Source organism: Stegodyphus dumicola, chromosome 2 (assembly GCF_044657685.1).
Source record: "Stegodyphus dumicola isolate Sdum_Otavi_A_Nest chromosome 2, ASM4465768v1".
Classification (NCBI taxonomy): Eukaryota; Metazoa; Arthropoda; class Arachnida; order Araneae; family Eresidae; genus Stegodyphus; species Stegodyphus dumicola.
In genome coordinates, this window is record NC_140769.1 from 54,805,732 (window position 1) to 54,826,691 (window position 20,960).

A 20,960-nucleotide genomic window follows, 5' to 3' on the forward strand; every position below is an offset into this window, starting at 1 on the left:
AAGGGTAGGGGGTTCCCTCTAAAAAAATCTTATAATTTTAAGAGTTCTGTGGTTCGCAAAGTTTGAAGACCACCTCTCCAACCGTTAACTGAATATAGCTATTGTTGCCTGACTGAAGCATATACATAAAATTTATGATATTTATATTAATGTGTAAAATGAATGAAATATGTTGATTTAATCACTTTGAATTTAATTGCATATGTAATGAATCAATATGTAGACATTTTATGCAGAATATTTTTTAACATATTTGCAATTTCAGTTTACTTCATTAGTAGCTTTTAAAAAATTTGTGTTTATTTTACAGATCCAACTGAAATGTAGAACTGTTGTTCATGATGTACGACTAATGATTCATGTAGAGCCTCCTTTGAAAGTTTCGCAGAATGTATTTGTATTTGGATCTGTAATGGATGGATCACAAGCTGTTATTGCTGCTGCTCTGGATTCACCTTATCTTCCAACAGACTTGAAAGTTACTGCTCATGCTGCATACACAAATAGTTATGGTAGGGTTTTTAATTTGTTATTTATACAGTACAAAATCCGTTATCCAGACGTCCATTATCCGCAATGATCTATAATCTGGACCTCAAAGCCACAAACTTTACACATGCACGTAGAGAATGAGCATACATTATGCATGTATGCTTTATGCTTTAGGTAGAAAGAAATGTTTAATAAAGTAAACAAATAAATATTAAGTTTTTTTTTTTTTTTTTTTTTTTTTTTGTAAAATTTGATACTCTTTAGATCATAATTGCTTTTTATTTCATAAATTATGGTTTCATATTTTTAATAGTATAATTTCTGCATGCCATCTTACCATATTTAAATTGATGATCTATAATCCGAAAAAACCCTAATCCAGAATCGCCGAAGTTCCGATGAGTCCGGATTACGAACTTTGTACTGAATTTTTAGCTAAATAATGCCTAAATATCATAATATCATTATTTTTAGTGTTGAAGTTTTAACTTTTATCACCTTGCAGTTTAATATTATTAAATAAAATTCATCAGGAATATTTATAAAAGTAACAATGGCACTTTGTCACACTTATGCTTTGAAATATGTGTCCTATTTAGATGTGAAAGCTTTTGTTTGGTATGCAATATTTGTCTTGAATGCAACTCGAATTCAGTGAATCATGATTGCGTGGACTACCCTTGTTTATCACTTTTCAGAATGCCTTTGTTTATCACTTTTGAGAAAATGCTATGGTTGCTCACCAGTGGCTGTAAGCCTGTTACTACTGTTTAGTACACAACCCACACTATAAATTTCACATAATTTTGTGTTTTTTGCCTAATTTTTTTAAACTCGTTAATACTGATTTTTAAGAAAGTTAATGTGAAGAGTCAAGCAACAAAGAAAATAGTTAGAATCACATGACCATGGAGGTGAAAAGAGGGATTGTTAAAAAATATGAAGATAGCATGCATATCTGGGACTTGCCAAGACCAGTGAGATGCTTTTTGCCTCTCCTAAATGCTGTCACCCATTACCTTTCTAAATAAAAAAAAAAAAAATGCAGCCCTGGACTTGTCTATTGCATACCATATGCTGAGACTAATGGTAGCTATGATTATAAAATACAAAGATGCTGCTAAGTAGGCTGAAGGGGAGGAAATCGATTATCAAACAAATATCAGAGAGTATTCATATTTTAATATTTAACAATATTATAATAATAAAAATAGGATTTTCATCAAACTGGATTAATTAGCTTTCCTTAATTTCTTATTAGTATTAATAAGTTCATTTGGTATGAATTCAGTTTGATGTGATTCCAGTGATCTGGGATGAATTAATGACATGTACGGAGGTATCATTATATATTACTACTACTGCATTTTTAATCTCTAAATCATTATTGCTAGTTTTGTTTAATATTTTAAATATTTCTACAATATTGATATGTTGAGTTAAATATTGGCTAGCCTCCTTCTTTTCTTTTCATTTTTCTAAGTATGGAAGTAAGTTTCCCTTTTTAAATATACAAGTAATTTTTTATATAACTTTAACATAAAAATAATATTCTGCATTTAAGATCTTTTCTTCTATAACTTTTTTATGTGTGTGTCTCATATATTTAACCTGCTGAATCCAAATATGACATTTACTTTTTCTATCATTCATCGATCCTTTTAGGAATCAAAATTATAAACTTACTTGTGCAGGAAATTACTGTTAGAAATCATGTCATTTTATCCATGATTTTGATAAAAAATTTAACGAGACACGATTTTAGATGAAGCTTAAATAAATAACTTTCTTTCAACACCATTTTTTACCATATTTTTCTCATCAGCCTAGGACTTACAGCTGCAGTATTTTGTTGCTTTGAATTCTTTCTGTTCAAGCTGAACTAAGTGACTGATTATAGGTAACATCTTACAGGGTCCAAATCCTATATTTGCATTTATTTTTAATCATTTATATAAAATATAAATCTTTATGCTGTACTTTGAAAGTGACATAAGATAAATGTATATGCCTGTGTTTCTGATTAGTGATAGTATTATAAAGGCTATTTAAATGCCTCTACATCAGTATATGTGTCTACTGTGTAATAAATTCATTAACATTTTTATATAATGACAAAAAAACTAGTTAAGTAGTTGAATGTAGGGGTTTTCTCCAATATGCAAAAGCAGAACTTTCTTTTGAAATTTTTTGTAAGCTGAAATTGCATATACCAAGTGAGCAGTTATCATTAATTTCAATTGGGAACACTTTTAATATGCTAAAACCTGAACATTTATGTATCTTATGATATCAAATGTTGTACAAACTCTAAACTAGTATTAATTTGTTGTGAAAGAAAAATATCATCATTGTTCCTGCAATAAATGTTGGTCACTTTAATAGTGACGTTAGAAAATAATGTCTCCTGCAAAGTTTCATATATGACAAAAAAAGCAAGGAGTGAACACAAATGCATGTAGGTATTTTCAGTGTGACTAAAACTGTTATACATTTTTTATGTTTTTTCCCCCATCTTTTAAATAGTTAATGCAACTGAAGTTAGAATAAAAACACACTTCACTGAATTAGAAATAATTTATTTGGGATATAGTTTAACATCCCTAAATTAAACGGACAGTCAATCATATTGCGAAGTATAGAAATAATGGTTTTGATGACTAAGTCCTCAGAGCTTAACAGTGGCAGAGGTCGGGGACAAGGGTTTAGCAAAGGGGGGAAAATGGGTGGAGGGAGTGTCATCTGTTAATCTTTTATCAGAGGTTGAATCTCCACCAAGTTTTTACATCTACAATTTCCATGTTTGTTTTCTGAAATGTTCACAATCTAGATTTGCTTTCGAAAAATAATAGTATGCTAAAAGGCTGCTTGAACATTTCCCCCCTTTAATCTAATACTTTAACTTAAACAACTTAAAATACTGAGCAAAACTACTTTAAACCTCTGTGTTCTTTCATAATTTAAGTTGTATTCTTTACAGTTCTTATGAGGGGGAGAGAAGTCGAAGGCTATTTTTATTTGCCTTTTCTCATAAAAAGAAATATTTTTGTTGGGGAAAATAAACTTTGTTTAAAAATAAAATGGAAGAAAATGAAATTTTGTAGCAGCAAATTTTCATTTTTTATTTTCTTCATAGTTAGCAGCAGCTCAGTTTTGATTGGATAGAGTAGTTAAACATGTTAGTATGAAATTTTGATGTGTATTTTATAATTTGATATTGTTATATTAATTCTTTTTGTAATTAAGTTTAATATTTAATATTAGACTTCCAAAATTGTCAAATGTTTTCCAGGAAGCAAAAAGAATAATATTCTGGCTATATCAGTCATGTAGATAATTAAAAATAATTTTTTTTTTTTTTTTTTTTTTTTTTTGTATTTTTAATAATTTAGTGAGCAAAAAGATAACTGTAATTTAGACTTTTTAAGAACTTGCTCAAAATTTTTTTTTTAATTAACAGTGCACAAAATTATTCTTGTGAAAATGTAATCATTAAAATGTATTAAAGTCAAAGTTTAAGAGTTGATGCCCAAAGTTCACACAGATATATTTTATTAACTTATATTTATTTATTATTTTCCTTTGAAAATAATAAATAAATATAAAATATTGAAATTGTTCCCTGTCACTTAGTTCAATACCGTAAGTTTTAACATTATATTGATGATTATGCAAGTAAAGAAGTCTAGCAGAATAAATTTATAAAGAAATTAAAAGAAAAAAAAATTAAAGAAGCGCCTCCCATTAAAGGAGCAGAGACGAAGATCACTATTGATATAAACAAAAAATCTCTTTTGCTGTCAGAATTATTTTCTGGTTTGTTAATTTGTTTCAACATTAAATTTTTTACAGTATGTAGGACTTCTCTGCCCCATCTTAAAATAATAGCTGCCATAATTGATTGTGAATTTTATTACTTTATATTTTGTACTTAAATAAATTTTATAATGTAGAATTAATATTATATTTTCTTTTTATCAAGCACCAAATTTGAGACATGTTAGAAGCATTGATGTTTGTACTGGCTCAGAGCAATGTTCTTTCTAATTGTTCAGGTATCTGCTGAGATTCTAATTGCATTATATTAGGCATCATGCATAATTCAAATTGTCATAAATACTTTGTAGATGTTGGGCAGTTACCAATGTGTGAGAGAAATTAAATCCCCTGTGCAGTTTCAGAAAAATCATTCTGTGGAAATCCAGAAAAATCATGCATTACTAGCATGCAACTTAGAACATTGATTCAGAATCTCTATTAAGTATTTTATTTCAATTTATTTAAGCCTCCATGAGAACTTAATTGCAGAGTGACATATCCAAGGTCTGCTTAAAATAATCTGTGCATCTAATAAAAGGCCTCTTTCAGAGAGCTTTACATATTTTATGTGGAAGTATAAAGTTATAATAATGCATTAGAAATATCTACAAATTATTCATTAGAGAGCAGATCATAATAGCCTTTCTATGAAATGTGTCTGAAAAGGAAAAATAATGCTATTCTATTAATTTACCCAAACATTTTTTAGTTTCTTTTTTAAATAAACTTTTGCTTGGGCACAGTTCTGAGTTAGCACTGTTAATACCATCACTACATATGGCTGTGAGACCCATATATGCCTCACATTCCCACATATAACCTGTTCTTTTTCAGTAAGAAAGCAATTTCACGAGACAGATCTTGAAATGCTGACATTTTGTCAGTTAAAAGCAATGTAATCAAATAGGATTATCCAATCAGATGGAGCTCCCATACTGTGGTATTACATATTATAGTAAGAAGTTGTGAATCTGATGAAATTGAAATGCAAATCTGAAAATGCTGTGATATCTGTCATGATGATCATAATTTGCTTTATGGAATAAATTTGCAATAAGTCTTGAAATTATGCAAGTTACTGATAATATATGGCAAAAGTTTATTAGTAAAGAGAACAATATGTCCTTAATATTATTTGAATTTATGAATGTAATGGTATGACTTGTTGCAACCCCATGATTTTTTTCTCCATAATGATCATTTTGATCTGTCATCTGATGTAAAATTTGTGAAAAGTCAGTGTTTGAGTAATAATGTATTCAAGAAACATCTATAAATCTTGTAATTAAGATTTTTGATAATATATTCTGAGAATTATATTAAAATACTGTTATAAAATGTTTATTTTACAAATTATTTCTTACTATTTTGCCATCTGCAGGTACTTAAATTGCTAGCTGAGTATCTCAATATGTGTGAATATATGTTTCAAAATATCAAAAGAAGAAAACTTCTTAATTTCTCTATAATGAAGAGATATGAAACATAATTATCATGCAAATTAAAATGTTAGTTTTTAAATTATACTATTCTAGCTTATTCTAATCTTAAATTAATTTGTAATTTTTGTTTCTTTCATGTCTAAAATCATGTGGTTGTTAGTAATTTTTCACTAACACCAGGATTTTTGCTAGCTAGAACCGATTACTAATGTAAAATTCAAAATAAAATGCTTCATTTATTTCTCTTACTCATAGGCAGAGCAAACAACACATACAGAAAATAAATGAAATGCAAAATTTAAATACAATAAATTAAATATTAATATGAAAGTAACTGAAAATATTTAATCAAATTTATTTTGAAATTAAGTCTTAAAATCTGTAGGCGTAGTTTTGCATCTAGGATTAGAAAGCTGGTGGAATTTATCGCACCAATTAGATCCTTTATAACCTATAGGGTTCAACATAAGATTTCAGTAAAATTTTAATTTGATTCAAAAGTAAAAATATTGAACTTATAAGGTCTTATTTCAGAGAAATAGTGTATAAAATTATCTCATCAGTTAAAATTCTCCTATTGACGGTAATTTTAATGGGCTTAATGAATACTAGACACTGACTAATCTTTGTCTACCATCATCTCCCTTAATTATTGATAGATACAAAGGCACAGAATGCATTTTCAAGGGACTCAGCGTAGAAGCATGAATCCTGTTATAATTATAGGGTTAATCTAGTTTTCTTAATTTAATGCACAGTGCATTATATGAAATGCTTCAATAATTTGCATTTTCTAAACAAAATTGATTTAAATAAAAATCAAAGGAAAGACAATATAATTTTTTAAATAAACTATATATTACAATGAAAAGAATATATGTCTGTTGCATTTTCAGGTGCTCCAAGAGTTGTAGAAGCATCAGCATTGCTTCCATTCAGTTTGGTTGCCAAAGCATGCCCTCCTGTTAAAGAAGCAGAGACAAAGATCACTATTGATATAAACAAAAAGTCTCTTTTGCTGTCTGAATTATTTTCTGGTTTGTTAATTTGTTTCAAGGTTTAATTTTTTTCAGTATGCAAGGCTTCTCATCCCTATATGAAAATTTAATAATGCAGGATTAATATTATATTTTCTTTTTAACAAGTATCAGATTTTAGAGATGTTAGAGGTACTGATGCTTATACTGACTCGGAGCAATATTCTTTATAATTGTTCAGGTATCTTCTGAAATTATAATTATATTGTGTGAAAGAAATTAAATCTGTCATGCAGTTTCAGAGAAATCATTGTGTTGGTTTTACATGCATACAACTTAGATAGAACATTGATTTAGAGTCTGTTGGATTTCAGTAATCCATGGTCTGGTTAAAATAATTGTAGGTCTAGGTTGTAGTCAAGTCTTGTATAAATCAGATCATTATATAAATGTTATCAAGGTGTCTTAAAAATACTGTCAATTATTTCTCACTGCCTAAGTTAATTAGAGTAAGTTCTACAAGAGAAGTAAATGTTGATTTAAAATTCACAAGTATTATATGCATTTTGTTGTATTTCCAGCTAATTTTTTTTTTAAATTCTTGAGGTAAAGTTTCCAAAGGGATAACAAAAATAAATAAATAAATAAATAGAGTTAAGTTAGCTACCACAGTAAAGACAAAAGGAAAAAAAAAAACTCTCTCAATGAAACGTGCAAAATGTCTTTCAAAATTTATTTCCAGATTTGGACCTTATGAAATGCTGTGTACATATCTGTTGGCTTTCCAAAAACGGACCCACTTTACATAGAAATGGGTTCAGAATTTAAATAAATTATCTTTGCTTATGTCCATAATTTTAAAATATAATTTTTTTCTTGCACTGAAAATTTTTGTGTAAGTTTTCTGAAATATAGAATGAATTTGCAGGTTAAGGAGCTTCAGAAAATGTGCAGACATCAGAATATGGCAATTTTCAAATGCTATGCTATGACCATAAAAATCTAAAAAAAAAAATGTAAGGAATTACAGTGGATTAGCTTGATTGTGTTAAAAACATTAAATTAGTTTGGTATGAAAGGACTGTATTCTTCAGCTAATTGCAAGCTGTGTTCACACAAATACAGGCATATCTAAAGATATAAATTATCATGCAAAACAGCTAAAGTTAACTTATACAATTTTAACAATTTAGTACTGATTATTTTTACACTACAGTTTTTTGTGCATGAAGGTTCCTATTGACTCAGAATTACTTTGGAGATTATTTATTCCTACTGAAATAAAATGGTGTTTTCTGATTTTTTTGTGTGCTTCTTAAGTTTGTTAGTAGCTTTCATGCTCAACTTCTATAATCTTGCTTTTTTTCCCTTTTATTTTAACTCTAGAATTAAGTCTAGAATTAAAAAATTTTAAAAAGCATTGATTTGATATAATAATGCTAGAGGAGCAAGATTATTTTTAAAAAAAGCTTAAGCATCATATTAGTAACATAACATATACTTTAAACGATTTTACCTATTTACAAGAGGCTTAAAATACTCTTAGTTAAAAAATAACAATTAAACATTTTTTAAAGATTTAAGCATCATATTAGTAATATAATAAAATAGGCTTTAAAAGCTTTTGCCTGTTTACAAGGGGCTTAAAATCCTCTTAGTTAAAAATTAATCATTTTTCAATTTTTGCTAAAGAAACTTCAGTTCACTTTTCAAAAGTTTTAAGTTTATCACTAAAAATCTTATAAGTAGGATTTTGCATATTAAACTGAATAAAAGTAATTCTAAAAATACATAAAAAGTAATACATGTTTTTCGTGTATTTTTAAATTTAAAAAAAAATACTGTTTGCTTCATTTTCACTTAGCATTAATTGTAAGACATGTTTTAAAGTAATGTTATTTTATTATCTTATTCTGTACTTTCTCTTTAAAGATCTAATTACAAATGGTGTTTCATACCATGGAGGTGCTTTAGGTATTGAATATTATTCTGGACACATGGTCTCCATAATCCCATCTAAAACAGCTCGTGAGTAACATTTTTCCTTGTGCCATAAATGTAAGGATTTAAATTATTTCAAAGGGACATTTTGCATGCAAGTATCAATTAATGTTATATAAAATTTAGATTATAAGAGAATTTTAATTTTTACAATTATTTTTATTAAATATCCTTTTACATTTTAAAAGTATTCTGCAATTTTTTTTTTTTTTTTTTTTTTTTTTTGCTTTTTTTTTTTTTGGCAGTGTAGAATAAAGAAAATTTATAAAAGGAAGCATTTGTGTAAAAGTACAATGCTTAGAATTGATGTCATTGTTTTCAGAGCGTTATCGATTGCAAAGTGATGTGTTACCTGCCTTGTGGTTAGCTGTATCAGAACTAATTCGAAGGCTGCAGCATAAGTATAGAAAAGAAGCAGATAATGAAAAACTGAAGTGCAGTTTTACCATGCCTCTTCCTTTACAAGAATATTTTAAAGTTATTGAAGATCATTTCATGGTATGTTCATTTTTAAAATGCTGCTGCTATCAAGCAGTTTACAATTAGTGAGCTCTGTGTCAGTAATAAATTCAGTTATCTGTTCCTTCAAATGCTATAGCTTATGTAACTTCATTTTATGCTTTGTACCTACGGTTTCTGTAATTGGAGTAACTGTGCATGTTATTTGTTGCAGTGTAGCCAGAATTTTTGCTGCCCGTATCTGCCCTTATGTTTGCTGCTTCTTGAAACTCATGCCAGAGAACTGTAAAATGTTAAAATGATATATCACAAAAGAAATTAAAGTTATATGTTTACTTTTGAAGAAAAATTTTTATTTCAGCTTTCTTAAATGCTATTCCCGTTGCTTCCCTGTTAACAAAATCATCAATAGCATTATAGGAATCTGTTTTCATAATTTTAGTTGTTATTCTTGAAATAGTGTAGAAAGATTTCTTAAATGAAAGGTACTAATTTATAGGTCTTTAAATAAATTTTTAATTAGAAACACTCCTCTCTCAGTAAGTAACACTTACAGAAAATGTGAAAAAAATGCACAGTAGTATTACAGTATTTCAAATTGCATTCTGGTGACTGTATTTTAAAATAAGCAGCAAAAGGTCGAAGTGACCATCTCTCTTTTGTCTTCCCTAGCAGTAACAAAAATAGAACTATCCTAAACTGTTTCTCTTTCAATGAGTAATTCTTCCAGGAAGACATTGTGATATCTTTGAATACTCTGTCCAGAGTAAAAATTATTTCTTTCTTCATTTCAGTTTCATAAGCCAAATCATCTAATATTCTTCACTTATCATTAATATCTTCTTTCAATCCCCCTTGAGCGTGCTGTTATTAGTAGTTTGACCTAGATTCAGATCCTGGAGAATAGCCTGGCTGCATGTGTGTCTTCACTGTTTTCTCATGGTCAACAAGAGCAGTTCCTTTTAAAAAAATCCTCCACAAATCCATTCCTTCTGTTAGGCAAATATGTCAGTTGTGCTTTTGCTGAACCGATTAATCCACCTAAAATTGTGTCTCATGTGAAAATGTTGCTTCCATAAATATGCCTTCTAGAGCAGTCCAGCTTTTTTGTCTGCTTTATCAATGTCACTGGCTGCTTGTTTGTGTTTCTCGTCTGTCTCTTTATACTCCTTTTATGTTCATGGAATCCCAATCCTGACTTGAAAACATTTTATAAATATACTTGATATTTGATGACTACAGTTTCATCTTTTTTATTTCATTTTGTTTATATTTTGATGGATGAAAATGATTCGATTCAACTGTTGTATAATACCATGGATATAAATATGTTTACTTTCTGTAATTTATAACCATCATCTGTCTATAATAACATTGAAAAATAACTATACAAATATTTTTTCAGTATTTGAATCCAAAAGCAAAAATGTTATACTTTAATTCTTAACTACAATTACCATGCCTCTTCCTTCTAGCTTTTAAAAGAAATAGTCTTAGGCATACAAGATTGCTGTGTGTTTTAAGATGTCCTCTTGAGAGATTGCTAGTAGAAAAAGTGAATAGGAGGCCTCAGATTCATACTCCTGGGTATTCTTCATCAGACATTTCTTCCCATTTCTTGTGGGTGTAATGCAGTTGCTGTCTGTTGATACACCCTGGATAACCAATTTTCTCAGTAATGAGATAGTTAAATCATTGATGGGTGTGGTTATTCCGTATTAATACTTAACTAGCATGTCCATCCAATGTCCGGGGGGGAATTAAATAATGGAAAAAATAGTAATTATATTTTCCCTCAGTCTGAATGTTATTAAGCCAATTTTTTATTTTTCCCTCATTGTATAAAATGTAGATTTTAATTAGATAAACCCTTCTCAAAATTTTTAGGGGGGCGGAGTATAAATTTGAACTGCAAACCACTTTGATTGATTAAGTTATATTTGGTATTAAGTTATATTAGTAGTAAGTTTTTAGAAGAAAATATATATTTGTTTTTAATAATTTAAGTCTATTACAATTCGGATAATCTTTATCTTATTAACTAAAAATTAAATAAAGTTTGGTACTTCCATTAATGAGATGGGTGAGCTTGCCAATTCTTGCATAACATTTCTGTTTGAATATGAATTGGTAAGAAACTTTAGTACATTGCAGTACTGTGTAAACTGCAGTACAGTACTTTAAATTTTTCTTTTGTGGCTAAAACTAGAATGGGGAGTTTGTAAGTCATGTAACCAGTAATAAATTTTATAAAATGGTAATCTTGGGAGAAAGAGTGACAGACAATCCTATGTGTTATTTCCAAACTTCAAATTTTCAGCTATAGTGTAATGTACACAATTAATTTGAATTTTATCTTTTTTGAAATCTAGGAGGATCACAAGGGCAGGCTTCAAGTACCACTTGTGGTCTGTGGACCATGAAATGACAAATACTGATTTAGATCTTAGAATTATAAAATCTTTGAAATGACACAAATGCTTTTTTTTTTTCATAATTAATTCAACATGATTGATTTTAAATGTTACATATTGTATATAAAGTAAATATTATGCATTTATTCATAACATTTACTACAGAACCGCCAGGTAATTCAGGAAGTTGAAGAATTGATTGCTCATAGATCTTTGCAGTTTCGTGTCGTTCAGAAAAGGCTTCTGACTAAATTGAAAGATAGCACTCCAACTCCATTAAACAACTTAGACACTCTTCTGGAAGCAACACATCGTCAAGTGAGTAATAAAATGTATTTATATACAAATGCGAATTGTCTCAGTAATTGAAGACATTCTATTTGTTTGTTTTCTCATTTTATTAATTTTCATTTCAGCTTGATATAAATGAATGGTATATACTTATAGTGTCTCAAAACTGCAAAAAACTGAGGGTCTTAATTATGTTTTCTAGTTAGGTTACATAGTTTTCATAATTATCACAGCCATTACTAGCAACAAATATTATTTTTTTTTATATACATAACTAGACTCTTTTTAAACATGTACATTCTTTTTAATAACCTAAACTAGATGAGAACCCTAGAAAGACATAAGCGATTTATCGCTATGTCTTCAAAATTACAAGAGACTTGGGATGGTTGTTAAGAACCCTTTTATTTAACTCAGATAAACATTAACAGAAAGCGCTACTCAATCTTACAGAACCAGCCAACATTTATGGTGTAAATAAAAGGTAATGAATTTAAATTAACTAAGTAAATTGTACATTAGCCCAAAGGCTACGCAAATAAAATGCGTGCAAATTGGCTCAGACTTAAACTTGGCATGACAAGCCGAATGGCGAGAATAACGCAGTGCCGCAGATAAACTGCTCTTAAGAGAATCAACTGGTAACGGCTTTTCAGCAAGCAAAACATGCTCTGATTCTACCTTCCTTTAAATACTTTCTCTTTCTATCTCATCTGAATATGCACGAACTAGAAATTAGTATTCTGGCAGGAAAATGGAAAGGGAGAAAGCCAGAAAAGCTAATTAACATAAAATAACTGGTTAATAAAAATAAATGAATACTCTATATATTTAAAACTATAAATAAATGTTTAATTCTTTATATAACTGATTTCTTACTTATAATATGAGTAAATTAATCTCAATATCCATTTTGCATATATAAGTGAAATGTTAAAAGCTAAAAAACACTTTAGATTTCCCATGGTAGTAATTCTGAAAATAAATAATACAAAAGAAAAGAATTTAAATAAAGCAGAAACAATCCTTAAAAATAAAAAATAAAAAAAGAAAGAAAGAAAGAAAAAAGAAAAAAAAAAAAAAAAACCATAAAGCAACAGAAGAACAGTTGTTATAGTAATGCTCCATTTACTATCCATAAGGAATCTAGTAAGGTTAGATTATGTTATGTGATTATGACAAATCACATGAAGGCTATCTGCCAAAGAGGAGGGATGTCTGCATGGATGACTTTATAAAGTGAATTGTCTTTTTTTTTTATGTTGAGAAAAACTATGAGAAACACTCATTGCAGCCAACTCTTTCATCTGGTTTTGAATTATCAGCATTAAGTGACCTCTCACTAGTCACTGGCATGATGAGAAAACTTATAAGGAAGGGGGGAAATTCCTATCTCTAGGCATTTAATATTTTAATGTAATGAACTGCCTGTTTTTGATTGATAATGCACAGAACTGATGACATTTGTATGCATTTCAAGTGCTTTATTGTAATATCAACTACTGTATTTTTATATGTATGTGTGTATACAGTGCCTGCTGCTTATTAAACTCAGACGCTTATTGTGTTCAAATTTCCTGGAAACAAAACGAATACATACTAATGAATAGAAAAACTGCCGTTTATTTAACTCACCTCTGCCACTTGATTTGCAAAACTCAGATTTGCAAAGGACTGATTATTCAGGGCCAGACTATTCTAACTTGTACTTATCAAAGCTTTTTGTATTTCATCCAATAAACATATTGGTACATAGTGCTTTATTAAAAGAATTTTTCCTATAACCGAAATTTTCCTATAACAGACACTATTTTTAGAGTTCTTTGTCTGCAGTGAACTTCAAAGAGGCAAAATTTCCTCATTTGAAAGATGATAAAAAGAATCTTCTAGAGGCATTGTTAATGAGCGATGGTTCCTTATGGAGTACAAGCTGATAGGAGGTGAAAATGCAACTTTTGTATCCCATCTTTAGATGTTTCCACATTCAAAATTTTATCCTTGGAATAGATACATTATGTTCCCGTTATAATATGTTCAGTCTCAGCATTTGCAGTACTTTATTGTTTTTATATTGCTGCCAGCTGTGTCTAAATAATGATGATCTGTGAAATTATCTCAGCTTGCATATTATTGAAGAAAAATGCTTCATCCTCATGTCAGCACCATTATAAATTATTACATTGCATCTATCTGCTTGTAGGATATTTAAACAAGAATTGCCAAAACTTTAAGAGATTGTTAAACACACACACATACACACACGCACACACACACACATGCACACACACAAGAAGAAGAAAAAAAAGAAAGAAAGAAAGAAAGAAAATTTTTTTCACCCATACAAATCATCTTAGTGTGAAATTCTTAAACATGAGCAGAGTAAATGAAACACAGTAATGATACATGAAATGGAACTTAGGAGAAGAAACTTTAATAATGGAGATTTACATTAGTTGCTCAAAAGAGCAACTGCCAACCATAATGTGGGCTTGTTAGACACAATAGAATAACTTGTGGGAATTTTGGTGGATAGCAGGCATATCATGCCCAACTGTAGCACTAGCATTGATTTTGGTGATGAGAATCCTTAAAGTTTCAGTGGGGTTTCTGTTCAGTTTGCAGATTATGTTCTTGATTAGGCCTGGTTCTAAGCTTAATTAACACCATTTAGTTGATAGCTGCATAGGACAGTGATTTTATGAAGATGTCAACATAGTCAACATCACAGGCAACAATGTCCTGATGGACAGGTGACAGCTGGGAGAAGATGAGGATACCTGGTATTTAACATAGGTAATCAGGTACTTTGAGAAGACAAAAGTATCAAATCAGATATTTGTCCTGATTTGATAAATCAGAACCTTTGTAAGATAAAGTATTTGTTCTTCATCTTTCCTTATTCAGAGGTAATACTCTCCCAGAACCCCCAAATGTACCAGGAGTTCATTAGAATTTTATTATGGTATATTGCAGTACAAGGACATTATCTTACAACTAGTAAGTTTCATTTTTTACATATGATAGAGACTGAGGCTTCACAATTTAAACATTGCAGGCACTGAAGCTTTACAGTTTAAACATTACAGTGCTATATGCATAAACATAATATACAGTATTTCTAAATAAAATAACAGTCATAAACAATGTAACAGCAATACATGTACACTGCACAAAAAAAGAGGGGGACAGTTCTATATCTCCCGTTCTACTGGGCCGATTGACGAAATTCAGCTTGCGTTTTTCATGTCTCGAAAGCGCGACTTAACGATATACATTAGATTTATATATTCTAACATAGGTATTTTGACACAAAAATTGGACTTTTTCTGAAATAACATACCAATTTTTTTTTTTACTTATTTCGATTCTACGACTCAAATTACGCCAGGCTGCTAAGTTTTGTAAAATTTGCATGAGTAGTTTTTAAAATATTAGCTCTAAAAATTTTAACTTCTTAATGTTAATTGAATTTGGTATATATTTATTAATATCTCTTTTTTTATTAAACTTTTTCTTTTTCTTCCTTTCACATTTCGAAATTTAGGTTCATTCCAAATAAAATTCACCTGTTTTTTTATGATTTATTTTTAAAATTTCTATTTTTAAATAATTTATATAAATTTTTCGAAAAAAATTTTGAATTATAGCCTATAAAATTTTTACCATTATCTTAAAGTAGGTGTATTTCTAAGCATACCTTCAAAAAATTAGACTCTTTTATTCAAAATTTTCTAAGATATACACGAATTTACATATTTTCGCGTTTTGAAACTTGGCATCATTTTTTTGAGCGATAATAACGCCAAATGTGGTTTATGGATTTTTGTTAAATTAATTACCACGGCTATTTTTAACCTTAAATTTCTAGTAAATTTTTACAGAGAATTAATTATATGAAATATTTTTCTTCAATGATACTTATAAATATTTATTAATACTATATGAAAAACTATTATTTGTAAGAGTAAATTTTTACCTTCGTTGTGTTATCGTCTGTTACTTTACTTTAACTCCATTTAAATCGAATTGTCTAAAACTGAGAAAGTTCGTTTAGTGTTTATTTTCACAATGCAAGCAAACAGGATGTTGATAATTTGGGTCGTGTCCCAGCTTTAAAAGTTATATATATAAGTATAAATTTGTACACTCATGTCCATAAATTAAGGATAATGCAAAATCAGGCAAAGAAAGAGTTAGAAGCAAAACAAGTTTGACTTATTTGTAAAGCTTATTTATTAAACAAAAGATAAAGAGTGAAAAAAGATGCTATATGTTTGATATTAAAAAAAATAGCGATTTTTTCTCCCTGGAGCAAATTACAAAAGCAAACAAACAAAAAAACAATATTACATGGTTGGTATGATTGTTAATACATTGTATGTCTCCCAGACGATGCAATACAGTCCGTACAACGCCTAGGCATGCTGAGTATCAAATTATCGATCTGATTTTGGGAGATATTACACCACTCAAAAAGCAATGCTCTCCGAAGTTCAGGTAGACATGTAGGAGAAGGTTGATGGGCTGGAACTCGTCGGCCAAGCATGTTCCACACGTGCTCTACTGGATTCAAGTCCGCTGAGAATGCTGACCAGTCCATATGGGTGATATCCTCCGATTGAAGGCATTCGCTTACGATGTTTGCACGGTGAGAACGGGCGTTGTCATCCATAAACAGAAATTGTGCGCCCATGGCTCTCCGAAACAAACGTACATGTTGTTCCAGAATGACGTCCCGATAGATTTGGCTTGTCATGGTTCCAATTTGAACATGCAGGTCAGTTCTGGAACCCAGAATAATTCCACCCCAAACGAGCACTCCTGCACCACCGTAACGGTGTCGTTCAATGATGTTTTCTTGGTGGTAACGGGTACCTGGAGCTCTCCATATGAAAGTCCGGCAAGAATCAGACTGCAAGCTAAACCTGGACTCGTCGGAAAACATCACACAAGCCCACTGTTGCGGTGGTCACAATGCATGCTCTCTACTCCAGGCTAACCGCAGGCGACAGTGAGTGGCAGTAAGTGGAACGCATCTGACAGGTCTACGAGCATATAGACCAATCTGCCCTAAGTGTCTGTACACGGTCTGTCTTGAAATTGTCGTACCAGTGGCTGAAGAGAGCTGACGAGACAGGTCTGAGGCTGTGCTCCGCCTGTTTCTTTTGGCAGTAACTGCCAAATGCCGGTCCTCATTCGGCGTTGTAACTCTGGGCGACCTGTGCTACTCACATTACCATCATCTTGGAATCGTTGCAAAAGCCTGGAGATGGCACTGGGCAATTCCAAGTTCGTCTGATACTTCCAGTTGGGTACGCCCACATTCCAGACGGCCGATAATTCTACCACGTAAAAAATCATCCAAATGCGTCCTTTGTGTCATAACTATTTGGTTATTGCACTGAAATGCTTATAAAGCGCCTGCGAACAATTTTACTTTGCCTGTATTCCTTATATATCACTCTCTTACACTCTCGTCATTGTGACGTACCATCGGTGTCATCTGGTTACTTCTTGAAATTTGCATATGATTCTTGAAGATGTGTGTAGTGATTTTACAGGTGATATATTTATTTTAGAGTTCGATTGCCACGTGACTCCGAATTATCCTTAATTTATGGACATGGGTGTACATTAATCTTCTTCGAAAGAATGTTCTAAGTAGCTAATTTTCTCTTGTGTTATAGATTGTATAAAAAATATGATCTTTAATATGATTTAGATTGTTTCAGCCGATATAAGAATCGGATCACTCAGTGGTACAAAATAAATATTGCTGGACTGTTTTATTTCCTTGTCACTTAATAAAAAATCTTTTAATTAAAATATTTATGCTTTGGACTTTGCTTTAAACTTTATTTATAGTTAAAATGCCTTGAAAATGGAAAGCTATCTTCAACTGAAACGCAGTTGCTGTAGTTGATATTTTTTAAAAATTTGACAAGAAAGCAAAATTTATGGAAGTGTAACAGCCGAAAAATCTTAATTTTCTTGGGTGAGCATAGAAAATAAATGTAGATGGAGAAAAGAAAATTAGGGAGAAAAGTAAGCAAAAATTTGAAGGGGAATTTGGCTGTCAGAAATACCAAGGCATTTCGAAAAGTTGGACGCTTTTGAATATACTTTCAGAATACTTCAAGGAATTTGTCTGTTCAAAGAGAAAACACTTGGACGTGTACACCAGCAAATACCATCATCTGAGCTTGTGCTAATGGAAAAGACAAAAACGATATCATTGCAGATTAAAGAGAAGAGCGACTGGTTTTCGGCTATATGTTTGAATAAATTTAAATTACGTTATAGAACATCATATCATCATAAACAGAGAATCCCATGATTTCTTAGTCGAATTATTTGAATATTTAGGAATTTATCCGGTGATGTATGTGGCTGTCAACTAAAGACGTTTTCCCTCTTGATGAAACCAGTCTTTTCTTTCATCTCATGCCTTCAAAATGATAAAGAGCCTCTAAACACTGATAAAGGCTCTGACCAAGTACTGATGAAATGGATTGAATTGGATTATTAAGCTACGGTAAAGCAGGGATATCTGCTTAAAAGGAGGGATGCCTTCGTGAAGAACTTTCTGAGGGAAACCAGCTGGCATACACGTTACAATGAGAAAAACCATGAAAACGCCCATGCAACCAGCCCGTTCGCCGGGATTCCAACCCCGGCGCGAACTGCCAGTATTCAGCGACTTTACCGCTCGGCCGTTTGTGGGCCTTTATGAAATGGAAGGCGATAATTTTATTTAAAATGAATGTCAGAAATACCAAGATGTTTCGAAAAATTTGATGCTCTTTAATATACTTGCAGAATGCGTGAAGAAAAAGAGCAAGCCATTAAGAAGAAAGAAAGAAATTTTTGCATAAAATTTGGTTTTTTTTTTTTTTTTTTTTTTTTTTTTTAATTTAAAACTTTTAATCTTATGATATTTGATTCCTGCGATTTCAAAAATAAAATATTTGACTAAAATATGAATAACATTTTAAGAAACTAAATGTAGGATGATAAAATTGTGTAAAGCAATGAACACTATGTTAAAGCTGTTTAAAGCAATATATGCAAGTCATCCTAAGTTAAAATATCGGTTATACATCTTTCTCATTTATATATCTTTTCTGAACAGAACATTAAAAGGCGTGTTAACTGTGCTTTACTGTAATTTCTCTTTTAATAGATTCAGTTTTCAGATGTATTGTAGTCTGGGACACAAAGTATTCTTCCAAAAGAAACGCAATTCAAATACTAGATAAATTCAAATCCTGGAAAATTTATATTAATAAACATATTTAAAATGCTCAGTTCGAATGAATGAATAGAAAATTTGAAGAGACAGTGCAACACAAACAATTAAAATAAAAGACTAAAAATTTTTAAAATGCCTAAAATATTAACTGTGACAAAAAAAAATATATATATATATATATATATATAAAGAAAACCACTTTTAAAAAAATAAACGATGCACCTCATATTTCAACTACGCAGTTCGAATGCGTAAATAGAAATTTTTAAAACAGTTATTCAAAAGAAACCGTGCAACTTAAACAGTTAAAATGAAATTCGAAGTAGAAAAAATTACTTAAAATAATAACAATTATAATTAAAAATATAATATAAAGAACATTATTTGAAAAAAGAACGATGTTGTGGTGTATGTAATTATGGCAAAGCACACTAGGGCTATCTGCCTAAAGGGAGGGATGCCTTCATGGAGGACTTTCTAAGGGAAACTGGCTCGTATACACGTTACACATGGGGAAAACCACGAAAACACCCATGCCGCCAGCCCGTTCGCGGGATTCGAACCTCGGACCGAACTACCAGTGAGTGGCTCACCAGCGGCCGAGCGGTAAAGACGCTGAACACTGGTCAACTCGACGCATGCGCAGAAATTTTGTAGCTTTAAGGTCCGGATTATGGGTGTCCGAATTAACGACTTTTGACTGTATTATCATTGATGTATAATATAATATATATATTGTATTCTTGGGGCAGGTAACAAACAACTTCCCCATATGAAACCGTAGTAGCCTATTCGCTCAACCAATCGAAATGGAAATTCAGATATTTTAATTTGAAAGTATGCGCTCGAGATTGTGATGTTACAAAATAATAGAGCTCTTATAGTCACAGTTGCAGTGAAAAAAACCTTGAAATTTTTTATTCGTAACACCTAGCAAACTAATCAATGTAATGAGAAACCATAAATAGAGTTGGAACGATACATGTATGAATTGACAACACAGAGAAGTAGGTGAACTGAAGCACTTCAATTCACGGAGATAGACAGTAGAAGCGCCTACCTCAGAACACCATGTGCCAAGCATTTCACACAGCTGAATGCACTTGTGATAGACCATGATCGGGACAATTAGATGTTCTTGTTGAAGTTGTTGCGGAAGTACATAATACGATTACTTTAGGTCCCTTTCAAATTGCAAGTGTTACCTGCAGTTTATGATGTACCGAAAAGTACACTGTGCTCAAGCTTCTTCACTCTGTTCTGCGAATGTTTCTGTATCTATTCCAGCGCGTCCTGATGTTGCAAGCTGGAGACGAGCAACAGCATGTTGACTTTGCGAATTTTTTTTTTTTTTTTTTCCATCATATATGATGAAAATAGTAAGTGGCCGCTCGCTGCGGATATTATGAACGGAAGAGGCGCATTTTCCTTTAACTGAAAACGTAAACTCTAAAAATTGCTTTCACTGGGCTGGTGAAAATCCTCACGATGTGGCACCAGCCTCTTTACAGGATGCTGAAGTTACTGTATGGTGCGACATCGCAAGTTCTCGGTCTACTTCTTCGAAGAGGTCACTTCCACACGTATGAAAATGTTCTCCATCGCAAGTGCTTCGTACACTAGTGTTGCAGAACTACGTAATTCCAGAACAGCAGCGGGGCCCACCAGCGGCCGAGCGGTAAAGTCGCTGAACACTGGTAGTTCGGTCCGAGGTTCGAATCCCACGAACGGGCTGGCTGCATGGGCGTTTTCGTGGTTTTCCCCACGTGTAACGTGTATACGCAGCGCCGGATCTTTGATTTTTCTGATGTGG

General features: G+C 31.1%; 1 protein-coding gene across 4 annotated transcripts in view; it reads left to right on the forward strand.

The window, feature by feature from the left end:
- The window catches only part of BBS9 (Bardet-Biedl syndrome 9), a 103,531-nt gene that overhangs the window by 58,299 nt on the left and 24,272 nt on the right, over positions 1–20,960 (forward strand). For 3 of the 4 annotated variants that reach the window (XM_085810664.1, XM_085810665.1, XM_085810667.1), the window contains 5 exons: positions 311–512; positions 6,650–6,790; positions 8,663–8,758; positions 9,054–9,229; positions 11,770–11,922. In XM_085810664.1, coding sequence (XP_085666790.1) covers positions 311–512; positions 6,650–6,790; positions 8,663–8,758; positions 9,054–9,229; positions 11,770–11,922 — 768 coding nt within the window. The remainder of the gene's footprint in view (positions 1–310; positions 513–6,649; positions 6,791–8,662; positions 8,759–9,053; positions 9,230–11,769; positions 11,923–20,960) is intronic. The other variant, XM_085810666.1, reaches the window with a different exon arrangement.